Raw genomic sequence first — 23,101 nt, 5'->3', positions numbered from 1 at the left:
AACAACAAAAATATCCTGGCCATGTAAGATGCCAAGAGAGGTAGCCATTGTATAGTGTAGAAGCCCTCAAAAGGGAATCCACAAAGATTCAGGACACAAAGCAGCAAATATGGCTGCCCTGAAATTGGCTCTAGAAGCAGAGAGGCCTCTTTAGTACTTAGTTACCCTGCCTTACACTTTAGTTTTTATTTTGGTTTTCAAGACAGGGTTTCTCTGTGTAACAGCCCTGGCCATCCTGGAACTAGCTCTTTTAGACCTGAGAGTCCTTGAACTCACAAAGATCTGCCTGTCTCTGCCTCCCTAGTTTTGGGATTAAAGGCAAGCACCACCATGGCCTGACTTCCTTCCTGCACTTTAACTGTTCTAGGTCCCAATCTGTGTACAAAGAAACTAAGTTGAAGAAAAGATAGTCAACGGAAGACAAATTGGTGGTTGTTTCTGCCGAATGAGGGACCTATACTTCCTGCCTTTATCAGAAGACAGATGGTCACTAAACTGCACCAGGCCACCAATCTGCAGGCAACTACAACTGCTGAATGACTCAGGTCCAGATATCATTACCAGACTGCAGTCTCCCTTCTCCCCGAGATCTAACAATGGCCTGGTCTTTCTGGTCAAAGCTTTCCTAAATCTGTATAAGGTACCAAATATTGATTGGAAACCACATTGTACATACAGGACACAAAACTCAGAGAAGACAGGAAGGATAAATAGAAAGGAAACATGGTTTAGGTAATTCCTTGAGACTGGTGAATACTGGACCAATCTCCTGACTTTTGCTCTCCTAAGAGAGAGATGCATCCCGTATGAAGAAGCTCCTAAGACAGAAATCATTCCTTCCCTCTGTCCATCCTTGTCCTGCAATAGTCACAGGGACCATTCATCAGACAGTTTGTGAGGCTGCATGTTTGCCTGGTACCTGCCCACAAGTTCCAGCCTGGCAACCTTGTGTGGTGGGTAAAAAGATCCTGACAGGGAGCCTTGAGCAAACATGTAAAGTCTCATACCCTGTGGTCCTCACACTGCTACAGCATCACTGGGGTCCCCTGTGCACACAGCACACCGAGCATAGGAAGGCTACACATCTTAAGGACAGAGGGGTCATCGGCAGATCCTATGACTCACTAAAGAAAAGACTGACATGGGTCATATAATTACAGTTGTCCTATTCTCTCTGTTTTGCCACCAGTGAAAAAGACCCCAACCATCCATAAGCCAGGAACTTCTTTGTGGAGATTAAGGATTGCTGGAATCAGGAAGCTCATAGCCAGTCTATCTACTAAGACCCAACCGCCCACTTTTCATGTAGATTTTTGTAAAATACTGCACCTAGATGCTATTGAGGGATGGTTTGTTTAATCATGGAGAGGAGAAAAACCCCTGGGACTGTGTGTCCACTGGTGAAGAAAAAGGGCCGTGTACTCTATCTCCCTAACTCCGTCCCTCAGCCCCAAGTGGCCACAAACAAGGCAAGTATCTTGCTTGATGGCATTGTGAAACTGACTTATCCTGGGAGCACACCAATCCCTTCATAGTCTCAGAAAGAAACTTTTGTGGAATATTATTTTAGCTAGGCAAAGATGTATTAATTTTGTTTATGCTACATTTGTTTAACTATGGAAGGATGTGTTGATTTGTTTCACATTGCCTGCCTATGGCACCTGATTGTTCTAAGAAAGCTGAACGGACATTAGCTAGGGCGAGAAAGAATAGACAGGGCTGAGCTGTAGAGAGAATAGGAGGAGGTTTAGATTGAAAAGACAGAAGAAAGAATAAAAAGACGAAGATACAATGCCAGGGCAAGAAGCCAAGCAACATCCATCCAGTCAGAAGTAGTGAAAGTTATAAAGAATGAAAAGGTTGAAGAGCCTCAGGGCAAAAGGTATATAAGAAAACATGTGAATTTATGTTAAAATAGCTAGCCATGAAAGAGACTAAGCTAAGCCAAGCAGTTATAAGTAATAAAAAGACTTGGTGTCATGATGCATATAGTGAGGGTATTAGATTATGAGGGCTTAGCCTCCACCAATGGATTAATCCACACATGGCTTCATAATTCTATAGCCTTGCTGTGAGGTGAGGGCAGGTTTCTCAGATGAGACTTAGCTGTTGGAAGATTCTGGAGCCCTGTCTGTCTTATCCTCAGTTCCACTGCTGTCATTCCACTGGGCAAGGACCACAAGTGTTCACACATTAGTGTTCCTATTGAGATCTCTTCCCAGCCTTACCTGGCCTCTCCTTGAGTCCAGCACTTAGAAGTCAGTGATAAGTGTCCCAGTGTCATGGCCCCTGCAGTTTCCCAAGGACTGAGTTTTGAGACCTCTGATTGACCCCTGTGGAAGGCCACCCCAGTGTGCAGCCTTCCTCTGAGCACTGATCTGCTGTGAATGCTGGGTGCCAGGGCAGGTGCAGGCATGAGCTGTGGGGCAGAGAGAGAGGAGTAGTCCTGGCCTTGGAGCCTGTAGGCCACGGGGAGTGTGTTTCCTGGAGGGGGAACTAGGGGACTCTCCAGCCTTTGCTTCAACCTCAGCAAGAACAGTGGGAAATTCTTTAGCACTCTACTTCATAAAGAGGAAGCTTCAACTACTATACTCGCTAAGAAAGCTCATGCTGGTTCTAGTGACCCAGTCCCGTAGGATATGCTGTAGAGGCAGAGGCAGGAGTGTCTGAGTTCGAAGTCAGCCTGGACTACCCACTTTTCTCTCCCAAACACAAATGCACTGACTCTGGTATGACCTGCTTTACACGACTCTGGAGTTACTTTCATTGGCAGTTACCAAGCTTTATATCTTTAGTTTCAACTTTTAATGCATAGTCAATGTAGGATTGCAATGTAGGTATACCATGAATTTCCATCTTGTTAGGCCCTGGAGATATTGGGAGGGCCCTCCTTTCTGGCAGGGAAGCAGTCAGGCTTGGCAGTTGAAGTCTGTCAGCAGCTGCATTGGAGTGGGCCTGGTTGCTGTTGTCTAAAAGAGCGAGCAGTTTCCTTTTTATTCTCTTACAGAAGAGCTTTGGGTGACTGTACAGGAAGTGAAATGTCTCTGTCAATTCTAGAGTTTTAGAAGCTTCTTACAATGTACTTCCTGTTTACTTCATAATATTTTATAATTTGTAACATTTTATCCTTCTGGAGTCTTTGATGGAGTTGACGAATAGATAATTATAGTTTTCTTTAATTATGATAAAAGATAAAGTAGATATAAATATTTTAACTAATTCTTGCTTGATACCTGTTTTATTCTATGTAATTTTACTAAGTTCAAGTTAAAATCGTCCTTTTTATTTAAACAGAAAAGGGGAGGAGATGTGGGATTCCCCTCTGTATGCTATGAATAGCATTAGTTAATAAAGGACTGTCTTAGGCCTGTGGAGAGCAGAATAGGAATAGGCAGGAAAAACTAAACTGAATACTGGGAGAAACAAGCCTAGTAAAGAGAAGTCATATAGCCCTGCCAGAGGCAGACGCTGGAACTTTACCCGGTATGTCACAACCTTGTGGTGATACACAGATTAATGGAGATGGGTCAATTTAATATGAGTTAGCCAGAAATATGCTTAAGCTATTGACCAAACAGTATTGCTAATAATATGATTTCTGTGTTATTATTTCAGGGCTAAGCAGCCGGGAACAAACAAGCAGTCTCCTTACTACATGTCCCCATAATTGTTTCTGTTTTTCTATCCTGCCTCCTAACAATTTTCTAAGTCAGAAAGTACAGATTTTTCCTCCCTCCTCTTATATCTTTCTCCCTCCCTTCTTCCCTCTTCCTCTCTCTCTCTCTCTCTCTCTCTCTCTCTCTCTCTCTCTCTCTCTCCTCACTGTTTCTATGTCTCTTTGTCTTTGTCTGTCTCTCTCTCTTTCTGTTGGGAGCATAACACGAAGGTCCTTGAGCCCACAGATCTCCAGAGAAACCAGGAATATTAAGCATACAGGATTGTCTTTCCAATGAAATCTTGTTCTTTCATCCAGAAAGCTGATAATTGGAAGTTATTATCAACCTGCTGATCTGTGTTATATGTTGGGTCAGGTCATATTAAGCTCTTACAAGCAAGACTGGAGGTGGCTAGCAATCTAAATGACCCTGAAAGTCAGAGGCTCCACCAAGCTTTCACAACCAAGACCATAGGTGGCTAACAGCCCAAATGATTTCTACACCACCTTTATAAGTTAGACCAGGGCAGCCCCTTAGGCCCTTAAGGTACTACAGGTAGCCTATCTCTAGAACCCTTCTCCTTGGAAGAAATGACATGTACCCTGAGTTGAATCTCCATGTAATTATGCTTCCTGAATGAGGATGGACTGGGTCCTAGGAAAGGTAAGGGCACTGCTTCCTGGCCCTTTCCCCAGCCCCCCTTAATCCTCCATACAGTCAGATGAAGCAGAGTCAAGTCAAGCAGGATCTCATTTATTATCTAGCAACAAGCATCATTTAAAGCAAAAAACCTGCAGAATCATGTGTGTGTGTGTGTGTGTAAAAGGAGCCAAACAATCATTTTAAAGGTCACCCTATCATGCGCTCAGGTGTCCTACATTTACCCTATTACCCACAAGCTGTTCATGTGCTGATGTCACCTCGCCTTACTTCCATGTAGAATAGGGTCTTAGGGTAAACAACTTGGGACCTGCCTCTCCAACTTCCTCTCAGGGCATCTTTGTTGGCCATGTGCCCAGCAATCAATAAGAGCTAGGACTGTTACACAGAGAAACCCTGTATTGAAAAACCGACCAACCAAACAAAGGAAAACAAAAAAGTTCATAACGTATGTGTTTTTATTAGAAGCCCAGAAGTAGATACATAGCATCTTCACCCAAAAGCCATGATTTTTTTTAGTGGAATAAAACCATAATTTTATTAATAGTTTCAAAAACACTTAAAACTCCCCTATTTAAAGCCATCTTTATACAGGTGGTCTCCCTAGTTGCTATCACAGTTCACCTTTCCTCTATGACACTTTATGATTACAATTGCTAATTATGAATTCACTTAAGCTGTCTACCGTTCACTACAAAAACTTCATACTACACCAAAAAAAAAAAAAAACAACCAAAACCAAAAACCAAAAATTGTAAGCACACTGTGGTCTTTGGTCACTGTTAATTATGACAGTACTCACATGCTCTAGAAGCTGAAAAAGAGACTAAAGCTTAGGCTTGAGATCTCAAGTATGCAATTCCTTGGTTCCTTGCTCATTAAAATCACGGTATTGTAACCTCTATCAGGCCACAGTGAGAAAGCCAGGGGCAGGGGAAATAAATGTCCCTACTATAGAGCAGGTTCTGGCTCCACTAAGCCACTAAGGCGCATGTATGAGGAGGTAAACAAGAGCTCATGAATAATGTACAACAATGACATCTGATGATAATATAGAGCCAGCATCCTAAAATCTCACCACGAGATTGTTAGATCCCTTTCTTGGTAGAAGGGAAAAAAAGAGAGAAGGCAGACCTGAATTAACTCTATTTCATTTCAAGGTAATGGAAGAAAGATGTAAAGTCTGTCCGTGATCCACATAGCCCAAAAGTTATTTTTGGTTTGCTAATCTTTCTATTGGTACAAACCTTGAGAATTCTAACCCTCCCCACTTCCTCTTTATGGTACTTTCAAGCTTCTCCAAGTAAGAAAAATTATCACATGTAGTAAACGTGTGATAAGGTCTAAGCCAGACCTTGCAAATTTGTTGGGACTGGAATATTCTCTCGTCCTATTTTGTTTGTTGAAATCACTAAGCTTAGTCGTTCAGGGGCAGCCACATGCCACTGTACCAGTTCTGTCACCCGGGGGTGCTCAGGGGACTTCCTTCTGGAGAGCTTGGCAGGGCCTGCAATGAGGTGCTCAGCCGAGGGATTGGATTGCAGTGAATCTATCCAGGTTCATATCTTTATGTTTTTCCCCGCCCATTTTACCAAAAAGCGGTCTTCTAAGGCCGAGAAAACTGAACTGTGAGGATGACAAATAACCGGGCCTTTGCATTGACCCCAAGGAGTGACAAAAATCTCACTTAACAGTCAAGGCTGTTGTTCCGGTGGAAGCTCCCCCACAGCCCCTGGCATCTCATCCTCTCCCTTGGCTTCCCCACACCTCCGGATGTCAGCACATAGCCTGTCCTCTTGTGCAGGGAAAAGGGGAAGTTTGGGCCATCCTTTTGGTTGTCGTGGAGGGTGGGAGGAAGGGACGTGGCCGAGGAGGCTGAGGCCGGTTCTTGAGACTGAGCTAGGGACTTCTGGAAGCCAAGCCACAGGAGGCGAGGTCGGCCAAAGTTGTGCACCATCGGGCCATGCTTGACCCGCATGCCCCAGCGTCCTGCACTGCAAGGCTGTGCCACTCACTGGTTGGGTTGGCAGCTAGGTGTGGGAATGCCTGCTGGGAATTGATGAGGGCGGAACCTCTCCAAGCTTTAGCTTTGTTGTTAGGTCAATTGAACTTCCTAAGCTCCCTTGCTGACTGTAGCTCCTCTGACATGGGCCCTGGCAGAACCCCACTAGTCCCACAAGCCCACACTTAGTCGCAGCGAATCCCTACCTTTCACACAGCTTCCCAAGGCAGAACTAAGTGTTCCTACCTGGGCTCTAGCACTTGCTTCCAGTCTTAGAGTCAACATATACACTGGTTTCAAATACATCTGCAGCATAACACATGCAACACCTTACTCTGGAGAGAAAGGGGTTTCCTAAGCAAAAGGAAACATCATTAATGAACTCCCTTTTCATACAGAAACGAAGCAGTTCTCCTTCAGCCATTGCCCACTGCAGGCAACAGCAAAAAATACAAATGATTCTTTTCTCAAAAACAGGCTGACCAATGTCCCAACAGACTGCCCTACCATATCTTAACTCTGCTCCAGCAACAAAGACACCATCTCTAGAGTCAATCTTGTACACTTAAGACACTCCTTCCCACAGCTGTCACCACACACAGCACTGGACACTACGTCTTGGCTTCTGAACTATGGATGTCATTTCTGCCCCTAGAAAGGTTGCAGCCAGTTTCTTCCAGTGGGAATTTTGTCTCATCCACATTAGCTCATCTACCCACATGGCATGGGATGCATGGTTCATCCTTCCATGCAAGTGAGATGTGACTCCATGTGAGTGAGTGGGATTCATGGGATCCTCATGTCAGTGGATCTGCTGAAATTTAGAAGTCCAGCCCATAAGCAGAGGTCAGCTTGATGAAGGTTAAACTCACATAGGCACTGCCTGTTAAAAGTATTGCCTTTTGAATACTGTCTCTAACTGCAGATTCTCTTGTGCGATAACATGCTCCTCTGAAGTGTATTCCTCATATTCTGGGCACAGTCTTCCTGTGTTCTGTTAGTAGGATGACTGTTAGGATTCCAGCGTTATACTGACACTCCCTCCCACCTCCGGTACCCCGCCCCTCCCAGCCCATAGGCATTCAGGAGATCACCCAGCCAGCCCAGGGGCCCTGCGACCATAGGTCACCAAGTCATAAGTAGCATGAAACGTCATGTGTTGCGTGGCTATGTCATGCTTGCATGGCCATTTTATGCGATGCATAGCTATGTTATGCACTGCGTGGCTTCGTAATGCAATGATCGGCTGCTTAATTAAGTCTCTGTACGCACGTGCAAGCATTTCCTTTTAAGCAAGCTCTGGCTGCCTGTGTTCTATCAAATAAAATAAAAGTCAAACCTTTTGTTCCACACTGCAATAAAATAAAATGTAGAAGCCCATTCTCTAACTCCCTCATAGTATGATTTGGCCAGATATAAGAACTTGTGGAGTGATCACAGGGGGACTATCGCGGAGCGGAACTGCAGGTGTCTGGTCTTGCTGAAGCTAAGCGCTTTAAAGATTTATGACAAATTAGGGTGGTATTACAGGTGTCAAAGCCCTTCAAGAGATCAATAGCACCTAACTGACTAACCATGTCCAGATATTATTAATCACACTTAAGAAATGTAAAATAATGCTTGTATTCTTTGCGTTTTCCTTAGATCTTTCTTTCCATGGTTTAGTTTTCTCCTTCTGTAACCTGTAGGGAGCCCTTTAAGAGACAGTGGAAACATACGCACAACAGATTCTGTGATTAGCTACAAACGAGCTGATGAGATTTGCTGTTTATTTTTTAAAAATGCCTGTGTCCCTGCTAATTTTCCTTGTAGTTTTGTTTTTTACTACCAAGTTGCTATTGAATGATTATACACACACACACACACACACACACACACACACACACACATATATATATATACATATACATGATTGGGAATATATATATGGAACACACACACACACACACATATATATGATTGCAAATTTTTCACAGTATAAGAAATAAAATTGGGAAGAAATAAGATTGGAAGTGTAAAGAATTTAGAAAAATGAAGACAAAGACGAAAAAGAAAACAAGTAGAAGAAGAAGAAGATAGAGTATTTAGAACAAGAATGAATTGGAACAGAGATTTGTAACAGAGAATTGGAATTGGAATTAGAATTGAGACAGAATTAGAGCTAAGAAATTATAGACAATTAGAGCATGAGAATTAGAATTAAAGCAAAACAATAAAGAGACCTGTCTGGAACTGTAAACATGTGAGTTTTTTCCCGGAGAGCAGAGCTAACCAAAGATCCCTTTCCCTATGCTGATGCAACCTAACTGAACCCTGGGAGGAAGTCAGCAGTGAAGGACTCTGTTGACTTTCCATATGAGATGACTCATTCCCCACTTTGTTTCACCAAATCAACACGGTCCTCTGTGAAGGTCAGACTTGCTTCTCTTTTGCTTCCTTTTTTGACTCCTTTAATCTGCCCTTAGAAAGCCAACACACTCCTTCCCCACAACCACTGCCCTCCAAGCTAATATTCTAATTTACCTACATTCCCTATTCTAATCAGGCTTTGATCTACTATCTCTGAAGTTGTCCCCCCCACTTCCTCCACTGACTGTCAATTTCTAGAAAGACTAGCAGAGTCAAAAAAAATGTACAGAGTAGGCATATCTAACTTAACACAAACTGACTAGTCAACAAATTGCTCCACTTAGCCAGAACCCTGGTTCAGATAATCAGAGAAGCCAACTGTGTAGGATCAGAAACAAATTATGTCCACTCGGTTCCAAAGGCAAGGGCATCAAATGGGACTTACTTTGCCTGCCAGGACTGCACTTACACTAGGTACCCTGGGGGGAAACGTGTCACAGTCTTTTTCACTCCAGACTCCAGTGTTCTCCTGGCATGGGAAACTTATTAATATCTTGTTCATCATTTCAGGGAAAACAGAAGCCTCATTCTCCTTCAGTACTGCTGGAGAAAGCTCTAGAGGGGCAGCTACCATTGGCGCAGCAATAGGACTCCAAGAGGTACAGCACAGCCAACTGAGCAACCATATAAAGGAAGTCATGACCCTGGTACAGCAAAGCACAGCCATGCTACAAACTCAGAGATTCCCTGGCTGTGGTGGTCCTGTAAAACCACAGGGGTTGGACTTAAGAACTGCAGAAAGAGGGGGCATTTGTTTTTCCTAGGCAAAGAATGCTGTTCTGATGTGAGTGAACCTGGCCTAGTAAGGGGAAATGCTAGACAATTACTGGCAAGAAACACAAGAGAAAGAGTAGACAATACTTTCTGGAAGGCTCCCTCTCTGCTTGGGGACTGTCAGTAGTCCCCTTGGCAGGCCTAATTGTTATAATTGTGCTAACTTTCTTGTGTGGTCCTTGACTTTTTAGCTTCTCACCAACTTCCTCCAACAGAGACTCCTTGCTTTCCTGGCCCAAAGCAACACTGGACTGTCTATGCCCCCAGAGTAGAAGCTTTTATCTATCCTGAGGGCCTCTCAACGTGCTCATTCCACCTTTGGGATCCACCAGCAGCCTCCCCAAATGCCAACTCTTTTCCACCATTTTCTTTTTTACCCTTCTAGAGTTGGGATAAGAGCCTCAGGTCATGAGGAATTGAGTCAGGATGCAATGGTCAGTGTAGCCCCAAACCATAAAGAATTCCTTAGCCCCAGAGTGCTGTTTAGCTCCCTCTGCAGAAACAGAATGTCTGGCAATGAAAAGAACTCATCTGTTCCCGATCAATCCATAAACACAGCTGTGAATTTCTGGTAGACACACACACACAAACACACACACACACACACACACACACACACACACACACACACACACTCCAGCCCCTCTAAATGTGCTCAGCCTTCATGCCATGGAAAGAGTGGTCCCCTTCCTATTCCAATAAAGCAGTCTAAACCTGCTGATTCCCAGAGAGTCACTGCTCATTTTGTGTGGAAACACAACTCTCACCTCAGAGGAAGTATGAGTTTACTCTGGAGACAAAATGAGTGAACACAGATTTAGAGTTCCCCAAATTCCATTTTCTGAGGTGGCAATGGAGTCTTTCTTTACAGTCACACAACAGTGGAAGCCACACGTGAAGACACTTTTCAAGTACATTGGTGGAAATACCAGAGAGGCAGTTATAGGAAAGTTGGGGGAGGGGGTGTTGTTACAGGGGTCAGATGGTACCCGATGATGCTCTTAGCCTTTGGTTTTGTGGGAACTGTCTGTTAATATAGTGTGAGGAAAGCTAGTCTTCTGAGTACCCTGATGGTCATAAAGGTGAGAGACAGAGAAGAGCAATAAGTAAGTATTGAGAGGGCTCTATAAAAGGAGGGCTCAGTTTCAGGAGAGCAGATGCTCTCTTTGGCGTTTAGGAGTACCAGGCATCCACAGGTGTACATATATGTGTTCAGAAAAACACAGATATGCATAAGATAATATACATTTATTTTTTTAGATTTTCCAATATGATGGAGTAAATGTTTTTTTTCTTTTTTTTAAATTGATTTTATTGAGCTATACATTTTTCTCTGTTTCTCTTCCCATTCTCTCCCCTCTCCAATATACATTTTTTTAAAAGAGGGCGAAAAGTGGCACTGAACTCACAGGCTTGCACATCCTCTCTGGTCACTGAAGGGCAATCAGCCTTGTAAAAGTGTCTGTGGAAGGTGCTGCTGCTTTCCAGAAACTTCCCTTTTCACAAGGCTCGAAAAGCGACTGGCAACTACATCTCACCCTTTTGCAGCTGTTTTGCTTTTAGTTTGATTTCCCCAGGACAGTGAACCTCCCCGTCGTCGTACCTTGGCAGCAGAGAAAAGTGTTCTATTTAAAAGTGCTCTAATTTAAAAGAATTTGCGCTATCAAAATCTAAAACATCTACAAATCAAAGTTCCCTTTGTTTTCTTTGCAGTACACATTTCATTTACGGTACACATTTCCTGCAGAGTTCTTCTCTGAATTTTGTAATTCCGTTCCTACAAGAAGCAGATTTTATGCCTTTTTTTTTTTTTTTAATGTCAAAGGGGTGAATATTCAGGATGATTAATCAAGCAACAAATCACAGACCAGCTGGGCAGAGGTTATTTAAACCACGCCCACAGGCTTTTCCGGTCTGTTCTCAGACGTCCATCTCATTCACCCGAGTCTCTTTGCTTCATCAAGAGGACAAGTGGTGAATAGCCTTCATAAAAATGTCAACTGCAGAGTCCACCTCCCCGGGTCGCGTGGGAGAAAACCGTACGTATTTAATGAATCGTTAATTAAATTAAAGGGAGAAAGGGGAGCTTCACCAGGGGAGTGGAATCTTCCTCTGTTTAGTTTGCCACAGGGGTCTCTCCGGATCGGTGAGGCAGCGGGTGGGGTACCCTGGGGTGAGTAGGAGCACAGCAGTGCAATTCTGTATTATTCTGTTATGGCGAATGTTACTTAAACAAGTTTGAGGAAGACAACCAACAGCGAACTTGTTGAATCTGCGCTCTTTAAACTCCCGCCAGAGGGAGGCACAGAGTGCCCGCGTGGACTGAAGTAGCCAATGAGGCTGCCTCATTCACAGTGATTAAAAGAACTGTAGCCCTGTGTTGTGGGTGTTAGGGTTGAAGAAGCTGCCTATCAGATTACATTTCCCCATAGCCTGAAGGACATTTACAGCTACCCAGCCCAGCCACTCATACTTGATTGTGAGATACCTGCTGCCTCAGGGAGAGATAAACAGCTCTTCTGAGTTCCTATAGCAAAGTAAGTGTCCAGATTCCTAGAGGACAGGTTGGAGGAACCTGGGCATGCTCAGGCATGTCGCTGCCATCCAGTGCCCCTGCTCACACCTCCCCCCACCTTTCTTTCTGGGCTCCCACAGTGCATTCCCCCCTCCCCCCAACCCGCGTGTGGTTTTTCATCCCTAACCTCCAGGCTGTCAGAAATTCTCCCCTTTCCTTAGGACACAGGTGTACTCCTTCAGGTCTTAAAGGATTCTGTGGCACCAGGGAACAATCTCTGTCCTACTTTACCTAGTGCTGCATCCCAGCATTTTCTGTAGGTCAGGGATGGGAGATTGATCCCACCTCTAAATCCATCTTCAGTTTCAGGTTATGGTAAATGATGGGAAAAGGACATTGGAGATTGTTGTTTTAAAACCGTATCCTCTCATTTTGGAAAATGTTTCTATTTCATTCTTTAAATCTCTTTCCCTTTAATTTAAAACTTTTAAAATCCATTTTACGTGTATGTGTGTTTTGCCTGCTTATCTGTGCACTAGGTGCATGCCTGGGCCCACAGGGGTCAGAAGAAGGTATTGAATCCCCTGGACCTGGACTTAGGCAATTGTGAGCCACTGTGTGTGTGCAGGAAATGAACCGAATCTTCTCTCTACAGGGGTAGCAAATGCTCTTCAGTGCTGAGACATGACTATACCCCTACTTTAATATTTTTGTTTAGGAATAGAATATTTCTTGAAAAACAGAGTTCACAATTATTGTTAGCTTAAAGGTCTAGTGGCAGCCTCAGGAGATCAGGCTAAGTTCCTCTAGGTGGACAGGCCCCCAATGTGGTGGAAATACTGGTCTGGGAGGTGGGGGACAAACTGAAGAGGAAAGTCTTCTAACCAGGCCTTCCTTGTATCCCCTTGAATCCCTCGGCCCCATCCCATGCCATCCAGTGCGCACCTAAAGGACTCTCCCTCTGCACACACCCAGGCCTCTCCTTGAGGTAGAGCAGCAGGTTTGTCCACTGTTGCCCTGACTTTAATAGTTGAGGCTAAGCACTTAGGGCCACCAAGTCACATATTCCTCATGGTAAGCCAGAGCACCTGATGTGCTGAGGAACATTAAAAAGTAAAGTTTTCCTTCCTTCTCCAGACTTGTCTATGGGCTGAAAATGGCAGCCAAGTTCTCATGGCAGTGACCAGTCCTTAAATCAGCTGACTTAGGTGAAAGTCGGGGACCCAGCTCTCTTGAATTCTCTGCAGATTCTCTGGAAGTTTCACTTTCTCATCTCCTGTCTGCCGACCCTGCTCTCTCGAACTCACTGCAGCCTCTCTGAAGCTTTCACCTCCTCTGGCTCCTCTGACCAAAAGAGAAAGCTCACGAACAATACTACTGTTTCTCAGCTAAACCAAGCATTTCTGAGGAATTAGGGGCCGTGAAGGCCTTAAGAAAGCCCATGACTAAGCAATAAAGATGGTGAACTTCCAAGATGGCAGCTTCTTCTTCACCTTCCAGACCTGAGACAAAGCCTAGGGCTGCTTAAAACAAAGTCCTGGGAAGCTTTTTCTCCTGCCAGTGGGTCCCCCTGCTGGTGAACTAGATGGAACAGCTCACAGCTCAATGTGGAACAGGATGTGTTTTTTGATTCACCCATTAAAATGAAGATACACGTAGCTTTATTATGGTGAATGTAAGTCCGGGTCTCTGGCCTCCACCTTTGGAGGCCCAGTCCCTGTGCCCGCCAAGCTTTGACCCCTCCCTGGAGGAGGGTCAAGACAGCCCGCCAAACCCTTGACCACTCCCCCAGTCTACTTAAACTGCTTCCCCAGAATGGTTCCCTCAGTGGTCTTTTTTCCTTCCTCCTGGTAGTGAAGTTTGTGGCCACCTGGTTCCCCCTCAGGACCACCCCAGAGCACAGGAATCTTATTAAATCCCATTAAACCCGGATATTATTTAATAAGATTGTGATTTGGCTTATTGGGATTTTTGCATTGGCAGAGAGATCACATTAGGAACATTTCTTAAAGGTGAATATATTAAACTCCTCAGCTACTTTTAGAAGCACGTACGTTATTGTGGGCTCTACTCATCCCACTGTGCCTTTTAACCCCAGATCTGACACCGCTTTATTGACAGAATTGTCTACTTCCTCTCTACCTCCCCAAGAGATATTTGTACTTGATTGTATATTATTTTAAGAGTTGTAAAATGGCGAGAGAGAGACCATGGTGGGCCAAGGGGCCAGGAGGTAGGTGGGAGCCAGAGGCTTCATGGGAGACAAATACTCCATGCAGGCAGAGCTAGAAAAAAAATCGATAGTTGGCAGAGCTTGTCTCTTAAAGAGATAGCAACTGAATATAGACTCTGTAGTGACACAACAGCCATTGGAACCTGGGCTGGCCAGGGTACTGCCTGGGTTCATCCTGCCAGATGACAGGGGCCAGCATAATGACTGAATCCTACCAGTAACACAGTATTACAATCAATACAGTTTCTGTGTCATTATTTTGGGTCTGGGAGGCCCAGAAATGAACGAGCAGTCTCTGACTACAAACACCATTCACAAAAACCAGTACTTGGAACCCACCTACATTTATCAGTGAATAAATGGGGAAATTGTGATCCATACTACTGTTGGTGATCTCTAGGTGGGAGCCCCATTCACACTCTGGTCTTGTACCTCCGATTCCAGGCCCAGTCCCCTCAGAAAGCCCGCCAATCAGCAGCCCTGCCTCTAAGAGAGCCTATATGGTGGCTCACACACATACCCTTAACTCCTATTCCTGGGATCCAACACATATTTCAGAGGTCCCCTAACACTAGGCATGCATGTAGCACACATATATACATAAGTCCAAACAAAACAGTAACACACACAAAATAAATATTAAACAATAACTTATAAAGGACATATAGACCACCTTCACCCCTACCCAAACTTTCCCATTCCTACTTGCAGAGTCATTGTACCCCAGCCCTTATACACTTACTTTTCCAGAATGCCAAAAAATAGATCCCTGAAGCAGAGACTTCACACTTGTCTTCATTCTCATTGTCTCAGCATTACATTCTGCTCTTCTGACAATGCTCTTCAGACAATAGCATGTCAGATACACTGCTGGTGAGATTCTAACAATGGATCCACAGCACCACTGATACAGAAACAGTGCTCTGAATTCAGAAGTGTGCAAACACACCACATAGTCAAATGTTATACAAAGAAGTTATGAAAAGCTGGCAAGAAACTTGTAGAGAAGTGAGAGGAGGAAGAGGGTTGCGGCAATTGGGGTGTTCCGGAAACAGTGGGTGTCTTTTTTTAAAAGTTACTAAGAAGGAGACTATTTTCTGTGACTTACTGCCTGTAAACTTGCTTAAGCTTGCTGATTAGTATAGGAACGTTTGAGTCAGAAGCCTTGGGGACATTTGCCCTGGTAAAGCGGTATAAGAACTAGGCAAGTGCAGGCTTGTGGTCCAACTTGTCTCTTGTGTAGAGAGAATGTGTTTACCTTGTCATCAGATTGGGGACATTTGAGTGATTTTAAATGTTCCATTTTTTTTACAGTGATCTTTAATACTGCTACAAATATGCACATAAATATTTCTTTTCCTTTTTCTTAAACCTTAAATGCAGGCTTTCCTTCCAGCATGGGGTAGGTGGGTAGTATGGGGGCACATCACCATATTGTAGACTTCCTGGACAAACAGCTTCATACTGGCTGCATAGTTTTGCCTTCCTGAAAGAAAGACTTTAGATTCACATCAGCATCTAATTCATCAACCTCCTGTTATTTAGTGATTTTTTTTTGACCAAGACAAGTTCACAAACATTCTCCCCACTTTTTAAAGAATCCAATGACTTTACAATATTGAACTTCGTGCTTGGGTCTACAGTTCATCTTAAGTCTTGTTTTTAGCAGACAGATACCAGGTTGTTTCAGGAGCACATACTGGAGAGGTGCCACACTCTCCCTGTCTAAAAACTGTACATCTCTGTTAAATATCTGTTGACGATGAGTGCCTGATATCATTTCTGGAGTCTTGTTTTCTGCTATATTGTTCTGTCTACTTGTTTACTAGCACCAGGCTGTCTTTATTTCTGTTCTAATAAATCATGTGATGAGGCAGTGTGATCTTTCTGAATTCGACCCTTCTTCATAATCATTTTTGAATATTCTAGTTTCTTTTTAGTTTTTTTTAGTATTTTTTAAAATATTTATTTATTTATTATGTATACAGAGCATTTCTTCCATGTATGCCTACAGGCCAGAAGAGGGCACGAGATCCCATTACAGATGATTGTAAGCCACCATATGGTTGCTGGGAATTGAACTCAGGACCTTTGGAAGAGCAGGCAATGCTCTTACCTCTGAGCCATCTCTCCAGCCCCTTCTCAGTATTTTTTAATAATTTGATTCTGTGGTTTTTTTTCTGAAGGCAATCACTTCCCCCTCCACCAGGAAGTGATATTGTGTTGCATATATAAACTAGTTCAGGAGTTGTTTACACATGAGCAACATTGAGTGTTCTGTTTTATCATGTGAAGCCTTTACTTCTTATATTGTTCTGTTATTGAATAAAACTTGGGAGTCAGATAATGAGATAAAAACCTGATTGATCAGAGAAGCAGTAGATAAGTGTCCAGTGACCTCTCTCTCTTTTTTCCAGATACAAAAGGGCTTGCAAACCTTTCTCAACCCCTTCCTACCACTTCCTCTGTCTCTCTATTTGTATCCTGGGTCCTCCAAAACCTCTATGGCTAATTCTGGTCAACTAGTCACTAGCTCTGCCCCTGATTCAATGTTAAACTCTATTGCCACTCTTCGAGTTTGAGTGTGAGCAAATATCTCAGAACAATTATGTGTCTAGATCTGTCTTGATTTCTTTCCTTTTTTTATTTTAAAATTGTCATGCATATGAGTGTTTTGCCTGCATAAATATCTGTGCATCACATGCATTCCAATACACTGCAAGGTCAGGAAAGGATGTCAGATTCCAGAAACTGGAATTATAGATGGTTGTAGGCTACTATGCGGGTGCTAGAATCAAACCCAGGTCCTCTGCAAGAGCAACAAGTGCTCTTTAACAACTGACCCAACAATCTAGCCCTGTCCTGATTTTTTCGTAACTTTAAATGTAGTTAATTATTGTGCTGATTATGAACCTTTTTTAGCTTTGTAATTTTATGGTTTCTGTCATTACTGTAAATGGTGCTGTCTTAGATTTTAATTTCCATTTGACGAGAAAATACAACTGACTTTACCATATATCTTGCATTTACATTGTATCTTGCAGCTTTGTAAATTCATATTTTATATTCAGTAGTCTTTTATACATTTGTCATAATTTTTATGCGGATAGAACTACATCATCTGTGATGAGAAACACTTCATCTGTTTTCAAGAAGTATAAACCTTTTTTTATTTCTTTAAGAATCATATCTTATGTATATGACTGTTTTGCCTGCACGTTTGTTTGTAACATGAGCGCCTGGTACCTATAGAAGGCGATGAGTCCCCTGGAACTGGAGTTGGCACAGTTGTAAGCTACTTTGTGAGCACTGGGAATTGAACCTGTGTCCTGTGGAAGAGTCATTGTAAGTCCTGAGGAATTTTGCAGCTTCGTGACCCTATTTCTTTACCCTTGGTGGACTCCTGTGAAGTCATCCTGGAACAGAGAGCAGACATCCTACTCCTGCTCCTGACTGCTGGGAAAGCATTAATAACTGCACCCTTGGGAATGAAGCAGAGTGTAGTTGGATTTATTGTTTTGTTTTTAATTGATAACTTTTATAGGGTTGAGGAAGTTGCTCTAATTCCTATTTTTGCATAATTTTGCTGTGTATTGATATTTCTATTTTCCTCTTTTCTTAGTGTGTTAATAGGTCTATTTACACTGAGTTTTCCCTAATGTTTTCATTACTCCTAACCAGAGCACTTTCTGAAGAGAAATTCTGCTGACTGTTGTTGTTTTTCACTGTGATCCTCACTCCGTTAGGTTCCTGCCCTTTCATGATTCACCCTCAGTTCAGTAACCAGAAGACCCATGGGAAGTTCTGTTTCTAGCATCTCTAGTCTTCTTTCTACCATGGCCATCCTTTATGGACCAGGGCCTTCTTTGAAAGGGGTTTGCAGCACTCTTTCAGATACTCGTAGGGGATTGTAAAGTGGATGTTTGTGCTAATTTTCTTTAATTTTTCTTAAGAAATTCTCCAAGTTGGCATTCTTATATTAATATTTTTCAGGTAAAAAGCTCCAAGAAAAATGTCTTGGAATTGTCTCCTCCGTGTTTCCTGCTAGGCTTTACTGCTGCTATGCAGTGATCATAGTCCTCATTGGAGCTGTGATTGCACTTTCTGTGGCTCTGTCATTGTCAGGTGAGTGACATTCTCCAGATCCTGCAGCATTCTGTCCACATCCACACTGTCCATTACACTTACTGAACACTGTGAGCCAGGCACTGTGAGGGGCAAGAGAGAGAACACACTGGAAATACCTGTTCTCTGGGAACTTAGGATCTAGCAGGAAGATGCAGTGAAGGAACAACACAGGCGGCCAGGCTCAGCATCCCTAGGAATTGGACATTCAGCAACCTCTAGAGCGATGTGGGAGACATATGCCTACATGGGAAAAATATTTAATGCAGAGGACAAGGAGAAAAAAAAAACAGTAGCAGCCTCAAGGAAACTGCTGCAGCTAGGGGCAATGAGTGTAGTGAAGAGTAATATGGTTGGGGACTGTAAAGAACCACCATGACCCATGGTTTATGTTAACATCTTCAACTATAGTCTGAAAATATTAAATAGAATGTTCCAGAAATATGCTGTTGCTGAGCTTCTAGTTTTAGACTATTCTAAATAATGTGATAAAATCTTGTACAGCCTTCCTGCCACATCTGGAGTAATGGTTCATATATTGTTTTATAAAATCAAGTTTAACCATGTCAATGAATAATACACAGTCTAAACATGGACAAACATTTGCCCACAAGACTTAGTATGTATAATGTAAACTGTCAGGATGCTCTACACAACAGTCACCCTCAGGGCCTGTTGCATTTGTTCCTTTCATTAAAGCCTCATGGTAGTGTGTATAAGAACTGGGAACAGCTACAACAAATTGCTCTCCACTAAAAATAAGTGTGTGATCGTCATTTCTAGTATTTAATATTTCTTATCAAATCATTTATTTCTATCCTTAGTAGCTCTTCCACAGAGTCATATAGTCATTCTTACCTGTCAAAGAAGAAAAATAAAAGTTATAAAATAAAAATACCTGTTATTTTTCTAAGTGGTTCTCAGAAACCTTGCTGCCTTAAGAGTTTCGCGCACACACACACACACACACACACACACACACAAATTACTTTATTATGATGGACTCACAAATGAACATATTATAGTTCCATTAGCATAGCCATTTAAGCACTTGACACTTCCCAAATCCTATGAATCTCATTGAATACAGAATAACTGTTCTGAAGCCATGGAGCTTTGGTTAAGGTTTAGACTTTCACTATATTTACATTTTTACATTCTTATTCGTCACAAATTAGAAAAAAAAACACAACAAAGTTGAAACTAGAAAAGTCATGCTCTTTATAGCCCTATTCATGGCTTATGAGCCCTTTGCTGAGTCCTGTTCTTGCTTATCACCTTACAACACTCTTCCTCGTTCTCCTTTCTACGTGTTACACCATGCTCACACTCAACAGCTGTGCATTATGGGCTGAGACAAGCATATGAGGGAGTACATGGGGTCTCTTTCTTTCTGGGCTTGTGTGACCTTGTTTAATATTATACTTTCTAGGTCCACCACTTTTTTACAAGCTTCATTTTTCTCTGTGTCTGAATAACATTCCGTTTTATTCATATATTACAATTTCATTATCTGTTCATCAGTTGATGGACATCTAGTTAGGTCCATTTTGCTGCCATTGTACATGGGACAGCAGTAGACATGGATGTGCAAGTCTCTGTGTTATGGTGTAGTGTTCTCTCACATATGTCCAGGAGTGGCATAGCTGAGTCACAAAAGGTCTGTTTGTAACTTGTTAAAGGAGCCTCCATACTGGATGTATCAGTTTATACTCCCACCAGCAATAAATAAGTGTCCCTTCTGATATATGCTGTGAGATTTATAATAGCCATTCTGACAGTCTCTAACGAGAGCTAGCATATATTCATATGGATCTAATGTATGTGATATGATAACAGAAAGTCTTCAAGCAAAGTTTTGGCATTAAAAACTTGTGTGACTCTGCCATGTTTGCATGCTGGTATTTGTCCACAGTAAAATCCAGAGAAGTGAGGAGTTCTCTTTATTTTATCATTACAAAAGCAGGAAAGACGGAACAGATCTCATGCAACAATACCTATGCTGTTTGCCCAAGAAACTGGATTGGATTTGGAAATAAATGTTTTTATTTTTCTGAAGACATGGAAAACTGGACATTCAGCCAGAATTACTGCAGGGCACTAGGGGCTCAACTAGCTCAATTTGACAACCAAGAGGAGCTGGTAAGAAATGATCAAAATTGGTTTGTTGTTTGTTCTGTTGAATATTTACTGCCTTAAGATAGGGACCTTAAGGCTGCAGCATGAGGGAGGATTCCACCTGGGGCATACCGGGGACAGGGGGACACATATTTGTATGTGCCATTTGTGATAGTAACCCATCTGGCTGTATTCCTGAGATACTCCAAAGGCACTCTCTCCTGTAATGCTAATAGTCAACCTGCATGGCCAGAAATATATTTGACAGAGAAACATGGTGGTGATGTAAGTCTAGCTGGCAGGTATTACAAACTTAAGGTGACAACTGTTAATAACTGTAAATACAGGCTTAACAAGGGACTTTCTCAACCACAGAAGGAAGGGTGGTTGTTACTTTACTGTGGATTATGGATATAAAATACATCCACTGAGAACTGAGAATTATTTAGTCTCCAAAGTCAATGACCCTCAGATCATCCTTGCTGCCATGCCAAGAGGAGGCTGTAGTTTGGAGACACTCAATGGTATCTGATGTTGAGAGACACATATATTTGTTTTCTGTGTTTTATGACAGAAGTTCCTGAAGAGATACAAAGGACCTTCTGACCACTGGATTGGCCTGCACAGGAAGTCATCACACCACCCTTGTATGTGGACAGACAACACCGAATATAACAACTTGTATGTTTTCAGAACTCTTTTCTTCTTCTGTGTTCATGTATTTTGATGTGTGTGAGTTGTGGCTATGAGAGAAATAAGGCTGAGTCATGTGAAGCCAACTGCACTGGTATGGAAGAAAAATAAACCCTTGGGCTGGAGGTGTGCCTTGGCGTTGGTTGTATGTTAATGCAATAGCCTGTCCCCAGTAACTCCACATCCCAGCAAATTTACATCTGTCAGAGTCACCTAGTGTTATTTTACTCCAAATCTTTGGTTTGATGATGGCATCTGGGGTAGATGCTGACTGCTGTCAGCACTTGGAAATCTCTCCTTGCTTCTAACTGCCCTGGTGGGATGCAGACAGAACTGATGGCCATTAAGGGCTCTGAAACCACAGGAAGCCACGCACAACTGCTGGGTAGGACTTGTCAGACAGCTGTGTGCACAGCTGCACCTGTCACAGAAACAGACTCCAGTGGCATTGGGAGCGTTCTCAAAAGTCTCATCATCAAAGAGCACCCAGGACAGCACTTGGATGTCAGCATAGCCATTTTGAACAGACCCATTTCACTGGGACAGTGAATGTCTATCATTAAAAAACCTTTAGCAATTTACTAAGTTCATTTTCTCCCCCTTTCATACATGTGAGAAATTCTTCAAGATAGAATTGAAAACAACCCTTGCGATGCTACACATGGCTGAATGAAGCTAATGTGGACATGGCAGAGAGCACCAGTCAAATGCTTTGTACACACAGTACAGAGTCCACCATGGATGAGTGACAAAGGTGTGGTCACCAAGTGGAACCCTGAGAATGTAAAAGTCACTGGGTGTAACACTAGTGCTGGTGATTCCTCATGGCCTCTGCCTTTCTGTGATTCGTTCTATAAAAAAGCAGTGGACATGAGTGAGCTATCATTGTTGGAGGGAATGTAGTGGCGGACTCAGCAGAAATTTGTTTGTTTTTTTTTGTTTTAGGGTTCCCATCCGAGGAGAAGAACAATATGCCTACCTGAGTGACAAAGGAATCAGCAGTGCCAGGAACTACACGCTTAAGAAGTGGATTTGTAGCAAGCCCTACAGCTATATTTGGCCATATCCAGTAGTTTCACAACTTGTGTAATGTGCCAGAGACCAACTTTGACAAAAATACCACTGACCATGGTATGAACATGGGGATTAGAAGTGTTAGTAAAGAATACAAAGATGTGAGTAAAAATAATAAAACAGGAAACATAGGAAAGTACCAGGAGGGAATTCCAGTGAATACTGAAAATTTGTCCAGGTTTAATTTTCCATACACTTTTATACCCCAATACAGCAGAGAGAAGAAGACAAAAGACTACTTTAACATCATACAAAGGACAAGTAGCACATTTATTTGCTTCAATACTTTGAGTGATTAAGTCACTAGCATACTGTTGTTTAAGCAGTGAGTCCACCCTAGACCAAGTATCCTGAAGGCACCCACTCCCATGGTCAAACCTTCTATTTCAAAAGTAGGAGCAGAAATATGCTTGAATATCCTGACTTTTGAATATCCTGATCTACCTGTATGGGTCATGTCAATGTCAAAAGAAGCAAGTAACCACACCCCTAGGACAGGATGTGTAGACACAATTTTGAGCATCCTCAAACTCTCTGACCTTCAGATAAAGTGGAATAAGGGGCTAATATAAGTTATAAGAGTTAATAAGAAGCCTCAGATAATGGGCCAATCAGTTTATAACTAATGTAGACCTCTGTGTGATTTCTTTGGTACTTAAAGACTGCGGGAACCAGGCAGGACAGAAACCTTAGACAATATATCTCTATTCCTCCTACTTAACATTTCCAATCCTCACACTCCTACCCTGGAGCACACAAACCCCCCATGGCAAGGATCGTGGCAGAAGTCACCCCAAATAGGTGTCTCTCGACACCCCGATGGCATAGTAGACAAGGGATGC

The 23,101-nt window shown here is 42.7% G+C and overlaps 1 protein-coding gene across 1 annotated transcript in view; it reads left to right on the top strand.

Moving 5' to 3' along the window:
- The first annotated feature begins 11,437 nt into the window (after positions 1-11,437).
- Positions 11,438-23,101, top strand: part of LOC142855699 (uncharacterized) — a 65,452-nt gene continuing 53,788 nt past the window's right edge. Inside the window, exons 1-2 of the mRNA XM_075982145.1 lie at positions 11,438-11,540; positions 18,243-18,374. Coding sequence (XP_075838260.1) covers positions 11,495-11,540; positions 18,243-18,374 — 178 coding nt within the window. The 5' untranslated portion in view covers positions 11,438-11,494. The remainder of the gene's footprint in view (positions 11,541-18,242; positions 18,375-23,101) is intronic.

The sequence above is a fragment of the Microtus pennsylvanicus genome, chromosome 8, assembly GCF_037038515.1.
Source record: "Microtus pennsylvanicus isolate mMicPen1 chromosome 8, mMicPen1.hap1, whole genome shotgun sequence".
Classification (NCBI taxonomy): Eukaryota; Metazoa; Chordata; class Mammalia; order Rodentia; family Cricetidae; genus Microtus; species Microtus pennsylvanicus.
The sequence above is the reverse complement of the archived record's forward strand: the minus strand, read 5'-3'. Positions and strand labels throughout refer to the sequence as shown.